We start from the raw sequence: 19,308 nt of genomic DNA on the forward strand, positions 1-19,308 counted from the left end.
CCTGGCTCATACAGGCACCGTCTGGGCTCGGCCTGTCTCGCTCCACTCAGCGCCTGCCCTGCGTTGCTGTGTCTGAGTTGCTTCTCCTAAGGGCGCAGTCAGGCTGGAGCAGAGCCCACCCGCTGACTCTCTTACTGGACCTGCCGCAAGGCCCTATTCCCAAGGTCACCGCACAGACCCTGGGGTCAGGGGAGGACTCAGCGTCCTCTGGGAGGAGGCAGTTCAGTGAAGCAGACCCGATGCCAAGACCCGGCAGAGATGCCCACGGGCTCCCGTCCGGAGCTGCTGAGGACAGGAGCCAGGGGCACAGGACACGGGCCCCAAAGCACGTGTGTGTGTAGACACAGCGTTGGCACACGGTGCCTCCACATCTTAGCGAATAGTCGTTAGAGTGGTGGCGAGGGCCCACAGGAGCCCCACGCCACTTCCTGTGCTGTTGTCCAGGGCGCACCCATGGTCCCTCCCAGACACAGTGACCCACTGTGGCCAGATCCCGCACCAGTGCAGCACCCCGTCAGGACCCCACAGGTACTGTGCCAAGGCCCCTGGGCTGTTTCCCAGCTGGAAGCCCCCAGCCTTTCCATGTCCTTTGTGACCATCACACTTGAGCAGAGCGCTGTTTCTGCCTCATGCCCCTCAGCTGGGCCCGGCTGGCGTCTTCTGCTGCCGAGGCCATGGCTGTCGTGGCCAGAGCACAGGGTGCTGCCTTGTCTGGTCCCGGAATGTCGCTATTCTCCCATCCGCCCTTGCTCAGTGGTTGGCGGTGACTCCAAGGCCTCAGAGATCCCTCATTTCTGTGCAAACCTTTGTCCCGTGGTGCTCCTTCCCCACCCCCGGGGACCTGGTCTTAATTTCTTGGATTTGATAGAAGAAAATGTGCTCTCGAGGGTCTGCTCCAGGCTCTCCTTGGGCTCTGCCTCCTGCCTGCTGCTACCTCCCTGCCCACCCCATGCAGCAGCCCCGGGGCCAGCACTGGCGGCTGACTAGTCACTGCTCTTCCAAGGGGCAGAGTGACGGGGGCGTCGGGCAGTGCATTACGGCCCTGGCCCCCGGCACACCTGCCGCCCTGCAGGGACCCTGTGTACTTCAGGCACAGACCCTGTTGCCAGGCCCTCTCCTAGGCCTACTGCCCCGAAAGCCGTTGGCTGCTTCCCAACACTGCTCCAGGCAGCAGCAGCAGAGCGGGCCTTCGGAATGCACGTGTGCCACGGTCGACTCCGGTGGACTCAGGCGGGGTCGCAGGGGGTCCCTCCAGGCAATGGGGGCTGAGAATCAGGACCAACCGCAGGGCGGCAACCATCCAACGTCCCACCCTCGGGGAGGGGGTTCCTTGCCAGGCTGCAGCGCCCCTCCGGCCATCTGCCGGGACCATGCTCGGCCCCAGGCCTACGTGGCCCCCTCTTCCGTGCCCTCCTGGCTGTGTTAATTATCATTTTTGTTAGGGCCGGCCCAGTAATTCCTGACTCTACCACTTTTGGGTGTGAAATGCAGAAGACGCCCAGGACACACCCCACCCCACAGGCGTTGCTGCTTCCTCGGCCACGCCCCGGAAGTCCCGCCTGACCCGCCCGCGCTCTCTTTGACACAGACCTGCGCCCCTTGGACATCCTGGCAGAGGTGTACCCGTCCAGCGGCGCCCCAGGCAGGATCAAGATGGTGCAGGCGCAGGGCGTGCGGGGCCTCCAGCTGTCGGCGGCCGCGCCCCGCACAGCGAGCTTCCCGGCCTCGAGGATTTTCTCCCGATGTGACCTCTTCCCCGAGGAGTTTTCCATCGTCGTGACCTTGAAGGCTCCCAGCCTTCCGCCCAAGGTCAGTGGCGCTTTCCTTCTCCACGTCGTCGGGAAGACCTGATTTTCCTTTGTGGTGCCCCAAGATCAGCATGCACAGGGGCGGGACTGATCCGGCTGTGGCAGCCCGGGCATCTGTCAAGGTCCCCAGAGCCACCTTTGGGATGCAGAGTGCTTGCCTTGCTGCCTTGCTAGGTAACGAGGTGCCCGTCCCTGGCAGTGTGCAGGCCGTGCGGTTCACCTTGGGCTGCGGCTGCACTGGTGAATCCGGGTTGGGGGGGATGCTCGGGGCTTTCCTGCTGAGGTCCTCTGCCCCCCATGCCAACGGCACACTCCGGCAGGCGGGAGGCGGGGCAGCCCCGCACCCACTCCCTCCCTTCCCGACTGGCCTGCTGGGAGGAGAACAGTGGAGTTGGTCTCTGGCTCCCTGCACGCCTACAGAGACACACAGATGGACACACACACCGTGCACACACAGGCGACCACTCAGAGGTGCAAATATATACACGGCCAGACACACACATCGACACCCACGCTGTGCACATGGAGCACACACACAGATGTACACGCACACGCACAGACACACACTATACACCTGTGGGTGCGCACACACACACGTTCACACAGACACTCCGCACCCCACCGGCGGACATGCGTACACACAGAAACACGTGAATCCTGGGATAGGCCCAGTAGCTAAGCATGGATTTGTGTCTGGGACTCGGCATGGCACCAGGGTGACCCCTGCAGGCTCCCCAGTGTCAGACTTGGCCCGGGACCCCCTGCCCTGCTCCCTCCTCTGGACCACCTCTGAGCCATACCGAGCTCTCAGGGCCGCTGTTCTCCAGATCCGCAGTGCTCACCTCCTTCCCATGCACAGCAGCGGCAGACTAAGTCCCCGCCTTGGTCACCCTCGGGCATGGGCTCCAGGACATGGCTCTGGTGACCAGGATGGGGACACCCCCGGGGTGCAGGCTGCTGCTATCGTTCTGCTTTTGTCCTGCTTGGAGCTGAAACTGACCCCCGACACAGCTGCCACCTAGCCGGTTCTATTTGATGATGCGGCCTAGCCCTGGACCTCATCAACTGTAGGGCATTTGCATCACCTCCGAAGAAACCCTGCAGCGAACTGGGTTCGGCACTCGGCAGCAACTAGTCTACTTCTGTCTCTGGGTTTGCCACATCCCACACACGTGGAAGCATACAACATGCCATCTTCTGTGGCCGGCTAATCCTGCGTAGCCTGTGTTCTCGAGGCCCATCCATGTGGTAGCATTGTGAAGTCCTCAGTGCTTTATATGGACAAGTAATACCCCTGCCGCATCTCTACCACACTTTGATGGGCCCGCCACCCACAGACCACGTTTGCGTTATTTCCACCCTTTCCAGTTGTGAACAGTGTCACTGTAAACATGCACGCATGCGTCCTCGTGGACATGTTCCCATTTCCTTGGTGCACTCCTAGGAGAGGAATTCCTCGATCACGTGGTGACTCTGCCACTAACTTGGTTAGGTAGCTGCACGGTTCTACGTTCCCACCAGCAGTTGTGGTTTCTCCACATCCTTGCCACCCCTAGGCACAACCTGAGTGTTTTATTCCGGCCAACCTAATGGGCAGAGGGTATCTCATGATTTTGGTTTGTATTTCCCTGATGAATAATGATGTAGGGACATTTTTTTTTGGTACCGGGGATCGAACTCGGGTCCTCGCGCTTGCACAGCAGGCAACAAAACCACTGAGCTAAATCCCCGGCCCAGTGGGGAAATTTTTAATGTGTCTTCTTTGGAGAATTGTCTTTTTATTTTCATAGTATAGAGTTATTTAAAAATTCACTGAAAGTCCCTTACCAGAATATGATTTTAAGGGCCTGGGGATTTAGCTCAGTGGTTCCGCCGCCTGCCTCACAAGTGCAAGGTCCCAAGTTCAATCACTGGTACCAAAAAAAAAAAAAAAAAAAAGAATATGATTTTAAAACACTTACTCTCATTCCGTAGGTTGTCTTTTTACTTTCTTGATACAGTCCTTTGAAGCACAAAACGTTTACATTTTGTTGAAGTTTAAGTTATCCTTTTTCTTTTGCTGCTTGTACTTTTGGTGACACATCTAAAAATCCATGGCTAAATTCAGAGCCATCAAGACTTGCCTCGTGTCTGCTCCTAAGAGAGCTATCGTTTTAGGCTCCGTCCAAGCCTCAGTCCCTCTGAGTGTCTGCGTTTGGCGTGAGGTAGGACCCAGTTCCGTTCTCTCACATCCGATGTCCCAGCACCATTTGTTAGAGACTAATTTCTCCCTGTTGAAAGGTCTTCACGTCATTGTTGGATCTAGGGATGGTGGACATGTGGGTTATTTATGGCCTCTCTGTTTTATCCATTGATCTCTTTATTTATATGCCGGTACCATAGAGTCGTGACCACCACAGCTTTGTCATAAATTTTGAAATTTGCAAGTGTGAATTGCTCACCTTTCTTCTTCAAGAGTGTTTTGTTTATCCTGGTGCCCTTGAGATCCCATATTAATTTGAAAATAAACTTGTTGATTTCTACAAAGTCAGCCAGCTCCTGATAGGAATTGGGTAAATCTGTAGATTCACTTGGATGATGCTGCCGTGTTAACTGAATTAAGACTTCTGGCCCACAGACGTGGGCTGTTTTTCCATTGATTTACAGCTTCAACAAAACAAGAACAATGTTTTATAGTTTTCAGAATATAACTTTTGCAATTCATCTGTTAAATTCATGTCTATATATTTTTTTCTCTTCAATGCTGTTGTACACAGAGTTGTCTTAATTTTTGACTTGTTCATTGCAGATGTACAAAGTACAATTGATTTTTGTATGTTGATCCTGTATCCTGTAACTGTGTCCTGAGTCCTTCTATTCCTCGCTTGCTACATTTTTCCATCACGAATGAGCATTGGACTTTGCCATGTGTCTTTTCTGCATCTATTGGCTGTTTACTACACTAATTGATTTCCAGATGTTAAATCGATCTTCCGTTCTATGGATATATCCCACTATGGCAGTTTTATGTTCGTGTGACAAATACTTGGGATCATCAGGTTATAAAGAAGGAAGGTTTACTTAGGCTCAGTGCACAGCTCTGTCCACCGTCACTCGGTCCTGGTGCCTTTGGGCCTGTGGTGAGGCTGTGGCTCATAGTGAGGAGCACATGGCAGGGACACTGCTCACTCATGGTGGCCAGGAAGCAATGAGAGGAATTGGAGGGTGGAGCCCCAATGCCCCCTCCCAGGGTGCATCCCTGTGACCTAACTCCTTCCACCGGGCACACCTGCTAGGCTTCCAGCACCACCAACAGCACTGCAGAGGACCAAGCCTTCAACATGCGGGTGTCCGGGCCATTCAGACCCAGATGAGGGCATCCATGGTGCTAAAATCTTTTCTATGTTGCTAGATTCGTTTGACAGTATTTTGTTGCGGATTTTGCATCCATATCATGAAAGAGATCGGTTTATAGTGCTCTTGTGATTCTCTTATCTGATGATAGCAGGAGAGTGACGCTGACCTCAGAGAATCAGTTTAGACAAATCATCTGCTTTTCTAGTTTTCAAGAGCTTATGAAGAATCAATGTTTCTTCTCCTTCTTCTTTCTCTTCTCCTTCTCCTTCTTCTTCTTTTATTTCCACTGCAGCCTTGATTATTTCCTTGCTTGCACTGGCTTTAGGTTTAGTTTGCTCTTCTTTTCTCCGATGCCTTAAAGCAGAAGGTCAGATTATTGATTTGTTGAGACTTTTCCTGGTATTGGTATTTACACCTATAAATGTCTCTCAGTTTAGCACTTATGCTGCCTCCCATAAATTCTGGCATTTTCGGGTCAGGGATTTAGCTCAGTGGTGCCTCGAAAGCACAAGGTCTCGAGTTCGATCCCTGGTACCCCCCCAATAGATGTTAAGACATATGTTTTTGCTAGAGATAAAGAGGCATGTTTTATAGATAAGATGATTAACCTGTTAGGATGATATAGCAAATATAAGTATATATACAAATAACAACAGAGCACCAATGTGCATCAGCAAAGACTGACAGAAGTGCAGGGTGAGATAGAGAATTCCACAATATTAGTTGGAGATTTCTGTACTCTGGTTTCAATGACGGACAGGACAACTAGGTAGATGGCCAACAAGAAGCTGGAGGGCTCGTCCAACACCCTGAGTCTGTGAGACCTAGCAGAGACCTGCAGAAGGCAGCCACGGCAGCATGCACAATCCCTGAAGTGCACACACGGAGCACGGACTGGGCTAGAAGAGAATCTCAGTCATGAAACAAACCTACATGAATGCAAGGGGAAAAGATAAGGCCAAGCATGTATTCTGGCAGTAATGGGATTCAATTAAAAATCAACAGAAAAATATTGGGAAACTCACAGCTACGTGACATTGAACAATGTACTCCTTATATGACTGAAGGGTCAAAGGAGAAGTCAAGAAGAAAATCATACAATAAATTGAGATGAACGAAAGTGAAAACCAAAATGCCAGAATTTTTTTTTTTTGTACCAGGCATCGAACTCAGGACCTTGTGCTTGCCAGGCAGGCAGTACAACCACTGAGCTAAATCCCCAGCCTTTAACATCTATGTTATCTGACATTAGGTTAGCCATTCCAGTTTTCTTGTGGTTTCTGTTTGCATGTACACCTCTTTCCATACTTTTACTTTGTTGTTGTTGTTGTTGTTGTTGTTGTTGTGTTGAGACAGGATCACTATGCAGTTCAGGCTGGTCTTGAACTCACTATGTAGCCCAAGATGCCCTCAAACTCATAGTGATCCTCCTGCCTCAGCCTCCTGAGTACTGGGATCACAGGCGTGCACTGCCATGCCCAGCTGGTCCTTCTACTTTCAACCTATTTGTATCTCTGAATCTACAGTGTGCTTATTGTAGAGAGCATCTAACTGAGTCCTGCTTTTTAAAAAATCTGGTTTGAAAATCTCTGGCTCTTGATTTCGTTATTTAATTCATTCACATTTAATGGTATTGATACATTTTCGACACTCATCTGTAGGGACTGTCGTTGTGTATTCACCTACTTGCTAAAATTGCCTTGTAACCCCTAAATCAGTATTTGGGGTGCTTTCATAGCCATTCCTGGACATGCATGGGATGGTGGAAATATTATTTGCCAACATCACGTTGCCAGTAGATCTGAATAAAGTGACATCCCACCTTTTTGTCTCACCTCTCAAACTGTAAATGAGTACCTTTATTGTGGTCCATCAGGTGCCACAGTCTTCACATTTTTGTGCTTTTCTAATTAAAAACTATTTTTGGTGATTTTGCTGTTTGAATGGCCCATGGCATAGTGACAAACTGCTGTGTAGAGCTCCACAGGGAAAATACTGTGATGTGCCTCACAGGGAAACAGGTGTGTTTGCACATTCGAGAATGAGTCATGGTGTTGTTGGCTATGGTTCAATGCTAATGAATAAACAATAAACATCAAACATACATTGTATTAGTCAGCGTTCCATAACTGTGACAAAATACCTGAGAAAAATAACTTAAAGGAAGAAGGATTTGTTTTGGCTCACAGATTCAGAGGTTTCAGTCCACGGTCGTCTGGCTCCATTGCTTTTAGGCCTGGGCGGATGTAGACATCATGGCGAAGGGCATGGTGGAGGAAAGCTGCTCACCTCAGGGCAGCCGGGAGGCAGAGAGGGGAAAGAGCAAGAGAGGAGGGCGCTGGGGGCCAGGTGGAGTCCTTCCCACGTCCCGTGGTCCATGCCCCTCACTAGGCCCCTTATTCTGTCTCCTCCCCACAAAGCCATGAAATTCCAGTCTCGTCAGGGGCTTAATCCACTGCCCCTGCATGACCTAACCTCCCCAAAGCCCATCAGATTTCCTTCCCAGATGTTTGAGACCCAAACCATAACACACATGAAATAAGATTACGTAATGATCAGTTGAAAATGGGATCAGAGGCTCAAAGGAACCTAGCTCTGTGCTCCTCTAGGAGCAGTGGTGCAGTCTTTGCTAATGTGACTTCTGTTTTTGTTTGTATGGTTTTTGGGGTTTTTTGACCCAGAGTCTCACTATGTAGCCCAGGTTGGCCTCGAATTTGCGATCCTCCTGCTTCAGCCTCCCAAGTGCTGGGATCATAGGCATGTACCACCATGTCCTGCTTGCAGTGACTATATATAAAATAATTACCATTATCAATAAGAATCAGTTATAGGGCCAGGGATTTATCTCAGTGGTTCCGCCGCCTGCCTTGTAAGCGCAAGGTCCTGAGTCTAATGCCCGTTACCAAAAAAAAAAAAAGAATCACTGATAGTAAATTTGTGTTTATATTTGCTTTTTGTTTCTTATGCATCTTGTGGGAGTTTTGGGTCATTTCTCCCTGACTCCTTTCTTTTGCATTAAGTGAATATATTCTAATGCAGGATTTTGATTTCTTTAATGATTTTTTTTCACGATTGTTTCTTTAGCGGACGCTCTACTGCAAACCAAAAACTTATTTTAACCTATGAGAATCAACTTCAGATTTGTACTAACTCAATTCCAGTGAAATATAAAAACACTGCTCTTATATAGCATTGATCCTTTTTGGACTGGTCTTGTTGTATGCATATTATATATAGATGCTACAAACCCAAGAATAGATTGCAATAATTATTACTTTCCATAATTTTATGGTTTTTGAAAGAATCTTAGAGAAAAGGGAGAGCAATGTTATACTTACACCTTTTATTATATTGACCTCTTTTCCTCATCTCTGACTGCCTTCGTTTTTCCAGTGGATTCGAACTACCATCTGGAGTGATTTCCTCCACCTGCTATGGCTTTGCCCCCATGCTCCCTCTTTGTGCTCTTATTACCAACTATCTTTTTCCCATAAGTTACAGGCCCATCAACACATTTTCTACTCAGTTGTCTTTTTAGTAAGGTAGGAGAAGCGAGGAGAAGAGCATGCATTTGCATTGTCTTCTGTAGACCCGTGTTCCCCTTCGCTGGTGACCTTGGACTTCACAGACCTGCCTTTGACCTGCTATCACTCTCTGTCCGTGTGAGGAACCCCCTGGGTCTCCCACAGTGTGCCACCAGCAGCTGAACCCCTCAGTTTCTAATTCTCTGGGATGTCTTTGTTTGGCTTCCATTTTTGAAGGATAGCTGTTTGGGTGGAGGATTCTTGGTAGACCATGTTTTTCTTCGAGAATCTGAGAATCCCACTGTCTCCCGTCCTCCAAGGGTCTAATGAAAATTAGCCTTTGCTCTTCTCAGTTCCCTTCTCCACGACCCATCCTTTTTCTCTGGCTGCTGTCACCATTTCCCCCTCGGTTTGTCATGCAGTATTTTTACTATGATCTGTCAATTCGTGGATTCTTGGTATGTTTCTCATTTGGAGTTGGTTGAGTTTCCTAAATATGTAGATTGCTGTTTTTCCATACATCTAGCAAATTGTGAGCCATTATTTGAAGAATCATTTCTCCATTCCCACCTGCTTTTGTGAAGTAGTGTTCCAGCAGAGCCCCACATCCGGCTTGGTGGGCAGAGGGACCCCAAACCCACAACTCACTGGCTCCAGCAAGCACCCAGGAGTCCAGCACATCAGCAAGCCTCCTGCCCTTGAGAGACTTGGCAGAGTGGCCTTAGGATGCAGACAGGAGGCGGTCACCAAGCCCAGGGCTCCTCAGTCCAGTCCCAGGGCTGCAGCATGGGCTGCCATATCCAGCCATGCAGGTCTTTACATGACAAGGCGCCACTGGTACCAGGCCCTGCTCTCTGCAGATGGCAGCAGAGCCACCACCCAGGGGCAGCCCTGGCCACAGTAGGGTCAGCTGAGGGCAGAGAGCCGGCATGGCCTGCGGTGGACTCCGAGGACTGGGCTGCAGACATGGCAGCTGACACCATGGGTGAGGAGGAAACTGTGGGCTTTGCACACACACTCACCATGGAGAGTTCTGGGAAGTGAGACTGCATAAGGGCAAAGGCCCCAGCGCCTCATGGTCGTCCTCACTGCCCTGGGCCTGCACCTCTTGGCACCTCTCTGTGAACTGTCTCTGCCCCCAGAAACAAATCCTCACCCCTGCCCCAGGCATCACCCTGCATGGAACCGTGCTGTGTGCCTATGGAGAGACCCTGCCACGTGGCCGGGCCAGCCAAGCACAGGCACCCCTGGCCCTGGGTTCTCCCATCCTCCTCCCAGATCAGGCCAGAGCTTAGTTTACAAGGGCAAATGTCCTAGGTGGAGGCAGCGGCCCTCACTTCCACGATCGCTGTATTACTGCTGCCTCTGCACCTGGGCAGCCCATGATGAAACCAACTCATCCTGCTTATTCACCCAGGAGAGGTGCAACTCAGGACAGGACAGGCCCAGCCTGCGTCACAGCCAGCAACCACAACACTGAGCCAGAGACATGAGACAAACAAGACAGAAGAGGAAGGCTTCAATAAGCCACTCCCAGGAAACACAGGCCACACAGAGGGGTATAAAAGTGCAGCTAACAGGATCCACTCTCACACACACAACTCACTCATACTCACGCTCACATTCCCACCTCTCCCAGACACCCCGCCATGGCCAACTCCACCATGTCCGTCTGCTCCAGCGCTTGCACCGAGCCCTGGCAGGTGGACGACTACCCAGAGAGCTGCTGCGAGCCCCCCTGCTGTGCCCCCAGCTGCTGCCAGCCCAGCTGCTGTGCCCCGGCACCCTCCCTGAGCCTCATCTGCACCCCAGTGAGCTGCGAGTCCAGCCAGTGCTGCCAGCCAACTTGCTGCCCTTCATCCTGCCAGCCGGCTTGCTGCTCCTCCTCCTGCCAGCCGTCCTGCTGTGAGTCTCTCTGCTGCAAGCCCGTCTGCTGTACACCTGTCTGCTGCAAGCCCATCTGCTGCAAGCCTGTCTGCTGCACACCTGTCTGCTGCACCCCCGTCTGCACTGGATCCTCCTCTTCCTGTTGCCAGCAGTCTGGCTGCCAGCCGACTTGCTGCTCATCCTGCCAGCCATCCTGTTGTGAGTCCATTTGCTGCACACCCATCTATTGCAAGCCCATCTGCTGCACACCTGTCTGCTCCGGGGCCTCCTCCTCCTGCTGCCAGCAGTCTGGCTGCCAGCCAGCTAGCTGCGCCTGCTCCCCCTGCCAGCCGTCCTGCTGCGTGCCCGTCTGCTGCAAGCCCGTCTGCTGCAAGCCCGTCTGCTGCACGCCCTCCTCCTCCGTGTCCCTCCTCTGCCGCCCCGTGTGCAAACCCACCTGCTGTATCCCCGCCTCCTCCTGCTGCACCTCCTCTTGCCAGCCCAGCTGCTGCAAGCCCTCCTCCTCCCTGTCCCTGCTCTGCCGCCCCACCTGCCCCCGCCCGGCCTGCTGAGGCCTCTCCCTGGGCCAGAAGTCCTGCTGCTGATCGGCCTTGTCACCCAGGGCTGGTGGGCTCCGGGCTCATGGGGCAGAGTTGCTCTGAGACCAACCCTGACTTGCATCCTTCCTCCTCGGGGCCCTTCCTGCCCCAGAGTTCCGATCCCCAGTCCTGCAGGCTATGCTCAGCCCCAGGGCTTGGTGGCTCCCGGACAGCTCCCAGGTCCTCTGAGGTGAAGCCTCACAAACCCTACTCTGCATCCTGGCTGGGCAGTGGTCACTGAGTCCTCCCCACAGAGCAACCTGGCGTCCACACTTGAAGTCAGCACTGTGCCCTCGCCCAGCCCCTTTGCACACATGGCAAACCATGCAGAGCTTTGACGTGGTAGGGCCATCGCTCTGGGACCCTGGCCTTGAGCTACAGGGTGACCGTGCCGCAGACAGGGCCAGCCGACCCCTCCCACGTGCCCGGCTGCCTTGTGGTAGGCGTCTCTGCCAGCCCCCAGCACAGGGAATCTGTCTGCCATGGAGACTCGCAGGGACAGCAGGGCACCTACCCAGGCCTTGGCACGGAGCCCGCTGCCCTGCCCCTGCTCTCTGTGTGCCCCAGGCCCTCTGTGTGCCTGGCTCCGAGAGTCCCCGCACCCCAGCCAGCTCTCCTGCACCCCTGGCTCCTCCCTCTGTCCTCTCTGCCCCCTGCCCAGCATCCCAACAGAATAAATATTCTCATTCCTGGAAGACACTGCCAAGCGCTCTGCTGATTCTTGACTCTCTGAGGACATTTGCTCTGTGACCTCCGTGTGGGAATTTCCACACCTGAAGTCTGCGAGTCACATTTTCGTTTTCTGCAGTTGCATTCTTGCTCCTGGGCTTATTTCCTTGTGTGATTAGTTATATTCGGCTCAGGAATTGTTCTTGGCCCATGAGTGGTCAGCATACTGGTGCTCCACCTTCATTTCCGACCTCTGCCGCTGGCAACCCTATTCAATGCCACGAGAGTGCCAGCCCCACAGGTGTCCTTTGGGACAAAGTGACTTCTGGTTTTGCTCAAGGATCCCGTTCTGAACAAAGTCTTTAGCTCAAGGACCAGAACTCGGTAGAAGGAGGAGGTTACCCCTTTATTTGCACCAACTCTCACCAAAATCCAGCCCTAGGCTGTCCCTGCCGCCCGAGGCTTAGTCACAGACAGGTGGGACACATGGGTACCGTTTCAGTTACCATCTTTCCTCAGGCCACATCCGCATACATAATGGAAATGGAGAGCTTTGTGGTGGGCAGTTGGTAATGTACATACACAGCTCAACTCTTTTTAGGCCCCTTTCCCTGCCCCTCCACCTCTTCTACCTCCGTGGCAAGCCTACCCACCCAGTGCCCTTCTGCTCGGGCTGGCCCCTGACCAGCCCCTCAGCTTGCCAGCCCTACCCCTGTCCCCCTTAGTGGGCAGCTGAGCCTCGTCAGCTCCTCCCTGCTCCTGGCCCATGCTGTGTCTCTGTTGGTCCATGAGCAATAAAGCCTCTGCTGCCCACGCCATCTCTCTGTGTTGGTGGCACTGCGGGTGGAAGGGGCAGAGGCCTGGGCCTGGCTCTGGGCGCTGGCCCTTGGGCCCTCAGGCATCTGCATGTGACCTGGAAGCCCCGTCCCCTCATTCTGTGTCTGCTGCCCACCCCTGGCCAGCTCTGATGGTCTGCGGAGGCCCAGGGTACATCCTGTTGGAGCCACACGGCTCTGACCTGCACCCACTCCCTGCAGATGATGCCACTCTGCCCAGCGCTCACCTGACCACAGCTGAGCTGGAGGTGGGACGCTAGCCTTAGCCTACCCAGGGCCCAAGGGTGCCCCTCAACACAGGATGGGCATTCTGGACTGTGGTCCACGCACCCAGGCACACCCCACACCCAGCACACACATGACAAAGATACAGCTTTGGAGCCCCTGCCCACAGGCTGGGTGAAGCTGGGGGGTGGTGGCAGAAGCCCAGAATGGTGAGAGAACAGGCCCATGGGACTGGGGGCTCTTGAGCATGTGTGTCCAGGTGTGGCCAGGCGGTGTGGTACCCCCACAAACGTGTGACTCTGAGGGCTCTGTCCCTAACTACAGGGGCAGAGCAAAGGCCACAGCCATGTGACAGTCAGTGCACTGACCACAAGGGGTCCCGAGTGTGCTTCGTGACAGGGGGGCATCACAGCACATCCAACACGGACCTTGCAGTGTCCTCTCCTTGCCGTCTGAGCAGGGCACATGCCTCACTGCAGTCACCTTTGCCGAGGTCATAGCTCTCCACGTGACCTGGGCAACACTGGGGGACAGCATGGAAAGCTCTTTTGACTGTTACAGGTGACTCCATGGGGACTGTCCCCACTGTTAGGGTCGATCCCTAGATGTCACCCCAAGCCTCGAGTGCTCATAAGCAGGGCTTTTGGAAGGTGCATTATGGGGCGCATAGCTGACTTGCTGTGAGGAGGTGGGGTCTGGTCAGAGACTGGGGCACCATGAGGTGACCCCCGCCAGGCCCCTCTGCCATGCTGCCCTGCCCTGGAGTTAGACAACTATGGAGCAAACGAAACCTCTACAAACTGTGAGCTAAATAACCCTCCTCTTTCAAGCTGTGGGTGTTGGGTTTCATGTGTCAGTGACCAGAAAGTAACTAGGACAGAATTTGGTACTGGACAAGTGGGGTTGTGGCTGTGACAGCACCTGACCATATGGTTCAGAAGCTTTTGGAACTGGTTCATGAGAGGAGTTTGGAAAGGTTTGAAGCTGCCTCCTGGAGACGTCCTAGAATGCTATAAGCTGAGATGAGAGATTCTGGTCAGACCTCAGAAGACCAGAATGCTGATAGAAATGTAGGCAGTAAAGACCAGGCTCAGGAGGTTTCAGTTGGGAACAAGGCCTCCACTGGTTGCTGGACTCATGACCATGTGTGTTATGATCTGGCAAAAAAAAAAAAAATTTTTTTTTGTCTACGTTTTGCTCATGTCCTGAGATTTTGTGAGATACTGCAATGAAAGGCAGAGGGCTAATTAATCTGGCAGAGGAAATTTCAAGGCAGCCCAACAGTCAGGCTGTGACAGAGCTCCTGTTGGGGACTTTAGTAAGCTCTACATTGAGAATTGAGAGCAAACAGCCCAGTTGAGTAGTGGTGAAAGTTTTGAATTTCACTAGAAAGGAAGCTCCTGTAAAGCTGGGGCCTGTAAAGTTGAAGGAGAGGAGAGGTTAACTGCTGAAAAGATTAGAATTAAAAAGAAGCCAGGTACTTTGAATCAGTACAATAGGAAAGGCGCCTTGAGGGCATCAGGGGAAACAGCAAGACCCTGGCCATCAGCCTACCAAAGTGAAAAATTGGTTTCAGAAGGGACCCCAAGGGCACTGCGTTGCAGAAGGACTGATAGGGAATTTGTCCCTCAGGATTTGGTTCCTAGTGCTTGGCCAGCCATCCAGTCACTCAGAGACATCTGCAGCCATGATCCGAAGGGGCCCAGCTACTATACAAGAGGGCAGCACACCTTGGCATTGTGCATATGGTGCTGGTTTTATGGGCATACAGAAAGCAAGGGATGTGGGGTTCCACCCAGATTTCAGAAGAAGCGTGGGAGGCCAGGCAGTGTCCTTCTGATAGAGCAGTAGGAGAAGCTGTGAGAGTGATGCAGAAAGTGCAATGGAAACTCTGAGGAGTTGGAAAGACAGAAACCTAGAATGTCTGAGGAAAACTACAAGAAGTGAGCAACGCCAGGCCAAGAGAGATGCCATGAGAACTACAACTACCAGAAATGCTGTAGGTGCAGGACCACTGAACCCATTTGGAGTTCACATCTCATTGCTACAATGTGCCTGGAACTGGACATGGCTACTGTATTTAGTGTTTGTCCTGTGTGTTTTGGTCTTGCTTTTGGCTTTTGGCTTTTGGCTTTTGGCTTGTTGCTTTTTATCACTCTATTTCTCCCTTTTGGAATAGAACTGTTTACCCTTTATCAATGTGTCTCGGGAGTGTTTAATATTCTTTTTTATTTTTACTGAGGTTAATAGTGAAGTTTGCCTTTAGTCTCAAGGGGACTTTGGCCTTGGACTTTCCAGTAATGCTGAAACTGTTAAGACTTTGGAAACTCTTATAGATGGACTAAACAGATTTTGCATAAAGAGATGTGTACAATTCTTTTAGGGGCTGGGGGGAACATTATAACTTATGCATAGATGTTCCTCTAAACCCCATTAGCTCGAAGGTGGAGCTTTGGATTGTGGAAGTGGTTTAGCTAACTTGCTGTTGGGGGATAGGCTAGAAGAGGTGGTCACAGCAGGTGTGATCTCTCTCTGGTTCTGATTATCATGAGAGAAGCTTCTCCTCCACCACCCGCTCTGCGATGCTCCCCTGCCTTGGGCCAGCTGACTATGAAATAAAGCTTTTACAAGCTGTGGGTCAAAATAAACCTCCTCTCCTTTCAGCTGTGTCATGTCTCAGGGAGAAGAAAGTGACTAAGACACCAGCCATGCGGCCCTGGCCACAAGTGTGAGTCTTCCTATTGTCTGGATTCCGAGGAGTGGGATTTCCAGTGCAAGTGTGAGATGTAAATCTTACTAGGTGTCATCACACCCTCAGAAGGACTCTGCCCATCCTCCCTCCTGAGAGTGACATCAGAGGAAACTGGAGCAAGGACACCCGAGGCCCCAGCCTGCCAAGGAAGCACAGCACTGGAAAACACACAAACGCACACGCATATACACACATGCACACACAACAAAAAATGCACAAACCGGGCGTTGTTTTCTGCACTGTGGAAAACATTTCCTAGGTTGCAGTCCCCGCCCCATCCCCTCTGGCCTATTCGGAACTGGGTGGCTCAGCAGGAGGAGGTGAGCAGTGGTCTAGGCAGTGAAGCTTCACCTGCATTCAGAGCTGCTCCCATCGCTCACATCACTGCCTGGGCTCTGCCTCCTGTGACACCACCAGGGGCACAGGATTCTCACAGGAGCCAGACCCTACTGTGCCCTGGGACTGGGAGGTGTGTAAGTTGTGCACTCCTTAACAAAAATCTCATTTGGAACCTCCCTTGCAGCCATGGAAAAACATGTCATCCATGAAACACATCCCTGGTGCCACAAAGGCTGAGGACCATGGCACCACAGAAAGGGAGCAGGCAAGCCAGAGGAACCACCAGGGACCAGCAGGCTCCATGGCATTTCTGCTCCCAACCCTGCCTGCTCTAGTTGGACACTGGCGTGGGGGCTGATGCCAGGTGGAGCAAGTGGACCTTATTTCCTAGGAAGTGTGGCTACCTCTTTTGATGGGGCTGGGGCTGCCTGAGGGACCAACACAAATGGCCTGCCTTGATTTCTCCAAACTCAGACTTGCCCAAGGTCCAGAAGTAGCTTCAAAGAGAGTGTTTGTTAGAACACTTAAATGTGAATGAAGGGTGGGGGATTTAGCTCAGTGGTTCTGCTGCCTGCCACACAAGCACAAGGTCCTGAGTTCAATCCCTGGTACCAAAAAAAGGTGAATGAGCTAGCCACCATTACCAAGGGCAAAGGATGTCAGCTGGGGAAAGAAATGGGCAACACAAAGACCTAAGAGGAAAAGCTGGTGGATGAGGTCCTTTGGGGAATATGTGCTTTGGAAGATTCTGCACATTCCTGGGAGTCTAAAAGGCTGCACACCTGCCAAGGAGGGGCGAAGCTCAGAGAACGCCTGAGCAGCTCTCAGTGATCACCAGGCTGAACTTCAAGGTCTGAGCAAGCAGGAAATGAACAGGAGCAGGAAGTGAAGACAGGAGCAGGAAGTGAAGACAGGAGCAGGAGGTGAAGTTGGAGGAGGAAGTGAAAGCAGAGCAAGAGGCAAAAGGAAAGGCAGGTGTAAACTGTCCTGGTGGAGTTGAGGGTGTGCTCAACCAAAAATACAACCAGAGCCCAAGGAAAAATAAACCAAGGTGAAACTATTTTTGGCCACAGTTGAGTTAGTCAGCTTTCCATCACTGTGACAAAATACCTCAGGTAAACAACTTACGTTTGTTACCTCAGATAAACAACTTATAAGCAGGAAAGGCTGACTGTGGCTCAGTTTCAGAGATTTCACTCCACGGTTGGCTGTGTGTTGTTTGGACCTGAACTGAGCAGAACATCCTGTCGTGAGTGTGTGGTAGAGGAGCTGCTCACCTCAGGGCAGCTGGGAAGCAAGAGAGAAACAGGAAGGGGCTGGGGGTCCAGTGTCCCCTCCAAGGGCACAGCCCCAGTGACGGACTTCCTCCCTCAAGAGCTCATCCCCAAGGGTTCCACCACCACCCACCAGCACCACCAGCACCACCAGCTGGGGATCAAGACTTCACATGTGGCCTTTGGGGAACATTTATGACCCGAGCCATAACTGCAGGGGTTAGCTCTGTCCAATCACTGTCTGAGCACTAAGTTAATGGGATGGTGACCACAATGAAGAACAATGCCATTATTACAAAGCTACTTTAGAAAAATGCCAACAGAAAAACAACCAACTGCAAGCCACAGAAACTCACCACCAGAACACTGCATGGAGGAGAGAATCTTATATGCAGCATTAACCCATTGCAACAGTACTGTCCAGTTTCCAACAAAAGTTATCAGGCATCCAAGAAACAGGAAATACGGCCTCTGCATGAAGGAAGAGAGGCAATAGACAGATAATGTTTCTGAGGAGGGTCAGAATGTGTGCTTGCTACACAAATACTGGGGGTCAACCCTGGTACACATACTGAAAACACTTACCACATTCCATGGACAAAGCATGAAGAGAACCCAGAAGAATGAGGCCTCATCAAATACAAAACATCAATAAAGAGAGACATGTATAAAAAGAATCAAATAAAAATTTTGGGATTGAAAAGTACAATAACAGAAATGAAAAATACATTCAAGTGTTTGAATAGCACATATGTGCAGCAGAAGAATTGGTGAACATGAAGACCCACTGAAATATGCTAGTCTAAGGAACAGATTTTTTAAAAGAAAGAAGTGAACAAATCTTCAGACATTTGTGGGATGTCCTCAGCATACCAAAGTACACTTATCAGGAGCTTTAGAAGGAGAGAAATAGGAAAGAGCAAAATAATTGGAAGCAATCATGGCCAAAACCTTCCCAGTTTTAATAAAACCCATATATCTAGTCTTTCAAGAAACTCATAGACTTCATGCAGAATAAGCTTAAGGAAAGCTGCACAGAGCCACATGATAATCAAACCATCTCGAATCAGAATCAAACAGCATCTTGAGTACACTCGGAGAGGTTAACAGCTGATTCTCCTCAGAAACGGTAGGGGTCAGAGAGCACTGGAATGGAGCATGAAAAGTCTGGGGTGAGGGAGCCGCTCCTAACCGAGGAGAGCTTACACCTGGAAAAATTACTCTTCACAGTGCAAGTGACTGCAGCACATTCACAGATATACACAAGCTGAGAGATGGATTGCTAGTAGACCTGCCTTGCAAGAAATGCTAATGCAGGGTGAAATAAACAGGCTCTAGACAATAATTCGAAGCTATAGGAAGGTATGAAGAGCAACAGTAAAGATCTCAGGTTGGATCATTAGCATACTTACAGGGATTTGTTCACTATATCCTATTTATCCTATTTAGAGTATTGTCTTATAATCCTTTTATTTCTATAAGGTCAGTGCTGATGTGTCCATATCTTTGGTTTTTTAATCAGTATAGTGAAAGCTTTTTTAATTCTGTTGCTCTATTCAAAGAACCAAAATTTTAGCATCATTGATTCTATTATTTTTCTACCTTCTATTGTATTTACCTGTACACTAATCCTTATTTTCTTTCTTTTATGGGCCTTGGATTTAGTTTGCTCTTCCTTTTATAGCTCCTTTTAGTACGAAGTTAAATTGCTGACTTGAGACTGTTTTTTTTTCGTTGTTGTTGTTGTTGTTTTGGTACCGGGGATCGAACTTGGGTCCTCGCATTTGTGCAGCAGGCAGCGAAACCACTGAGCTAAATCCCTGGCCCATTGAGACTGTTTTTAAGGAAAGAGTTTAAATGTGTCAGTTTCCCTCTGAATACAGCTCTCATTGCATCTCCCAAGCTCTGGGGTTTTGTATTTTTAAAAATTCATCTCAAGACCAAAAAAAAAAAAAAATTTCATCTCAAAGCATTTTCCATCAACTGTATGAGTTCTCCTTTGAACCAGTGATTATCTAAGAGTGTTGTTTGATTCACCAATGTTTGTGAATTCCAATTATCTTTCTCTCTGAATTTCTTG

General features: G+C 50.8%; 2 protein-coding genes across 4 annotated transcripts in view; both read left to right on the forward strand.

The window, feature by feature from the left end:
- Positions 1-19,308, forward strand: part of Tspear (thrombospondin type laminin G domain and EAR repeats) — a 125,742-nt gene that overhangs the window by 77,907 nt on the left and 28,527 nt on the right. For all 3 annotated transcript variants that reach the window (XM_087208055.1, XM_021256383.2, XM_087208052.1), the window contains exon 2: positions 1,589-1,809. In XM_087208055.1, coding sequence (XP_087064181.1) covers positions 1,589-1,809 — 221 coding nt within the window. The remainder of the gene's footprint in view (positions 1-1,588; positions 1,810-19,308) is intronic.
- On the forward strand, positions 1,637-11,111 carry LOC101720254 (uncharacterized). The gene is made up of 2 exons (XM_021256385.2): positions 1,637-1,809; positions 10,086-11,111. Exon 2 carries the CDS (start codon positions 10,318-10,320, stop codon positions 11,104-11,106), a length of 789 nt encoding a protein of 262 aa, XP_021112044.2. The 5' UTR covers positions 1,637-1,809; positions 10,086-10,317; the 3' UTR covers positions 11,107-11,111.

This window comes from Heterocephalus glaber, unplaced genomic scaffold, assembly GCF_053883595.1.
Source record: "Heterocephalus glaber isolate CG9 unplaced genomic scaffold, H.glaber_assembly_v1.0 deba00000122, whole genome shotgun sequence".
Classification (NCBI taxonomy): Eukaryota; Metazoa; Chordata; class Mammalia; order Rodentia; family Bathyergidae; genus Heterocephalus; species Heterocephalus glaber.

Coding starts and splice junctions, on each gene's coding strand:
- LOC101720254 (XM_021256385.2), top strand. CDS start 10,318: ATGGCCAACTCCACCATGTCCGTCTGCTCCAGCGCTTGCACCGAGCCC.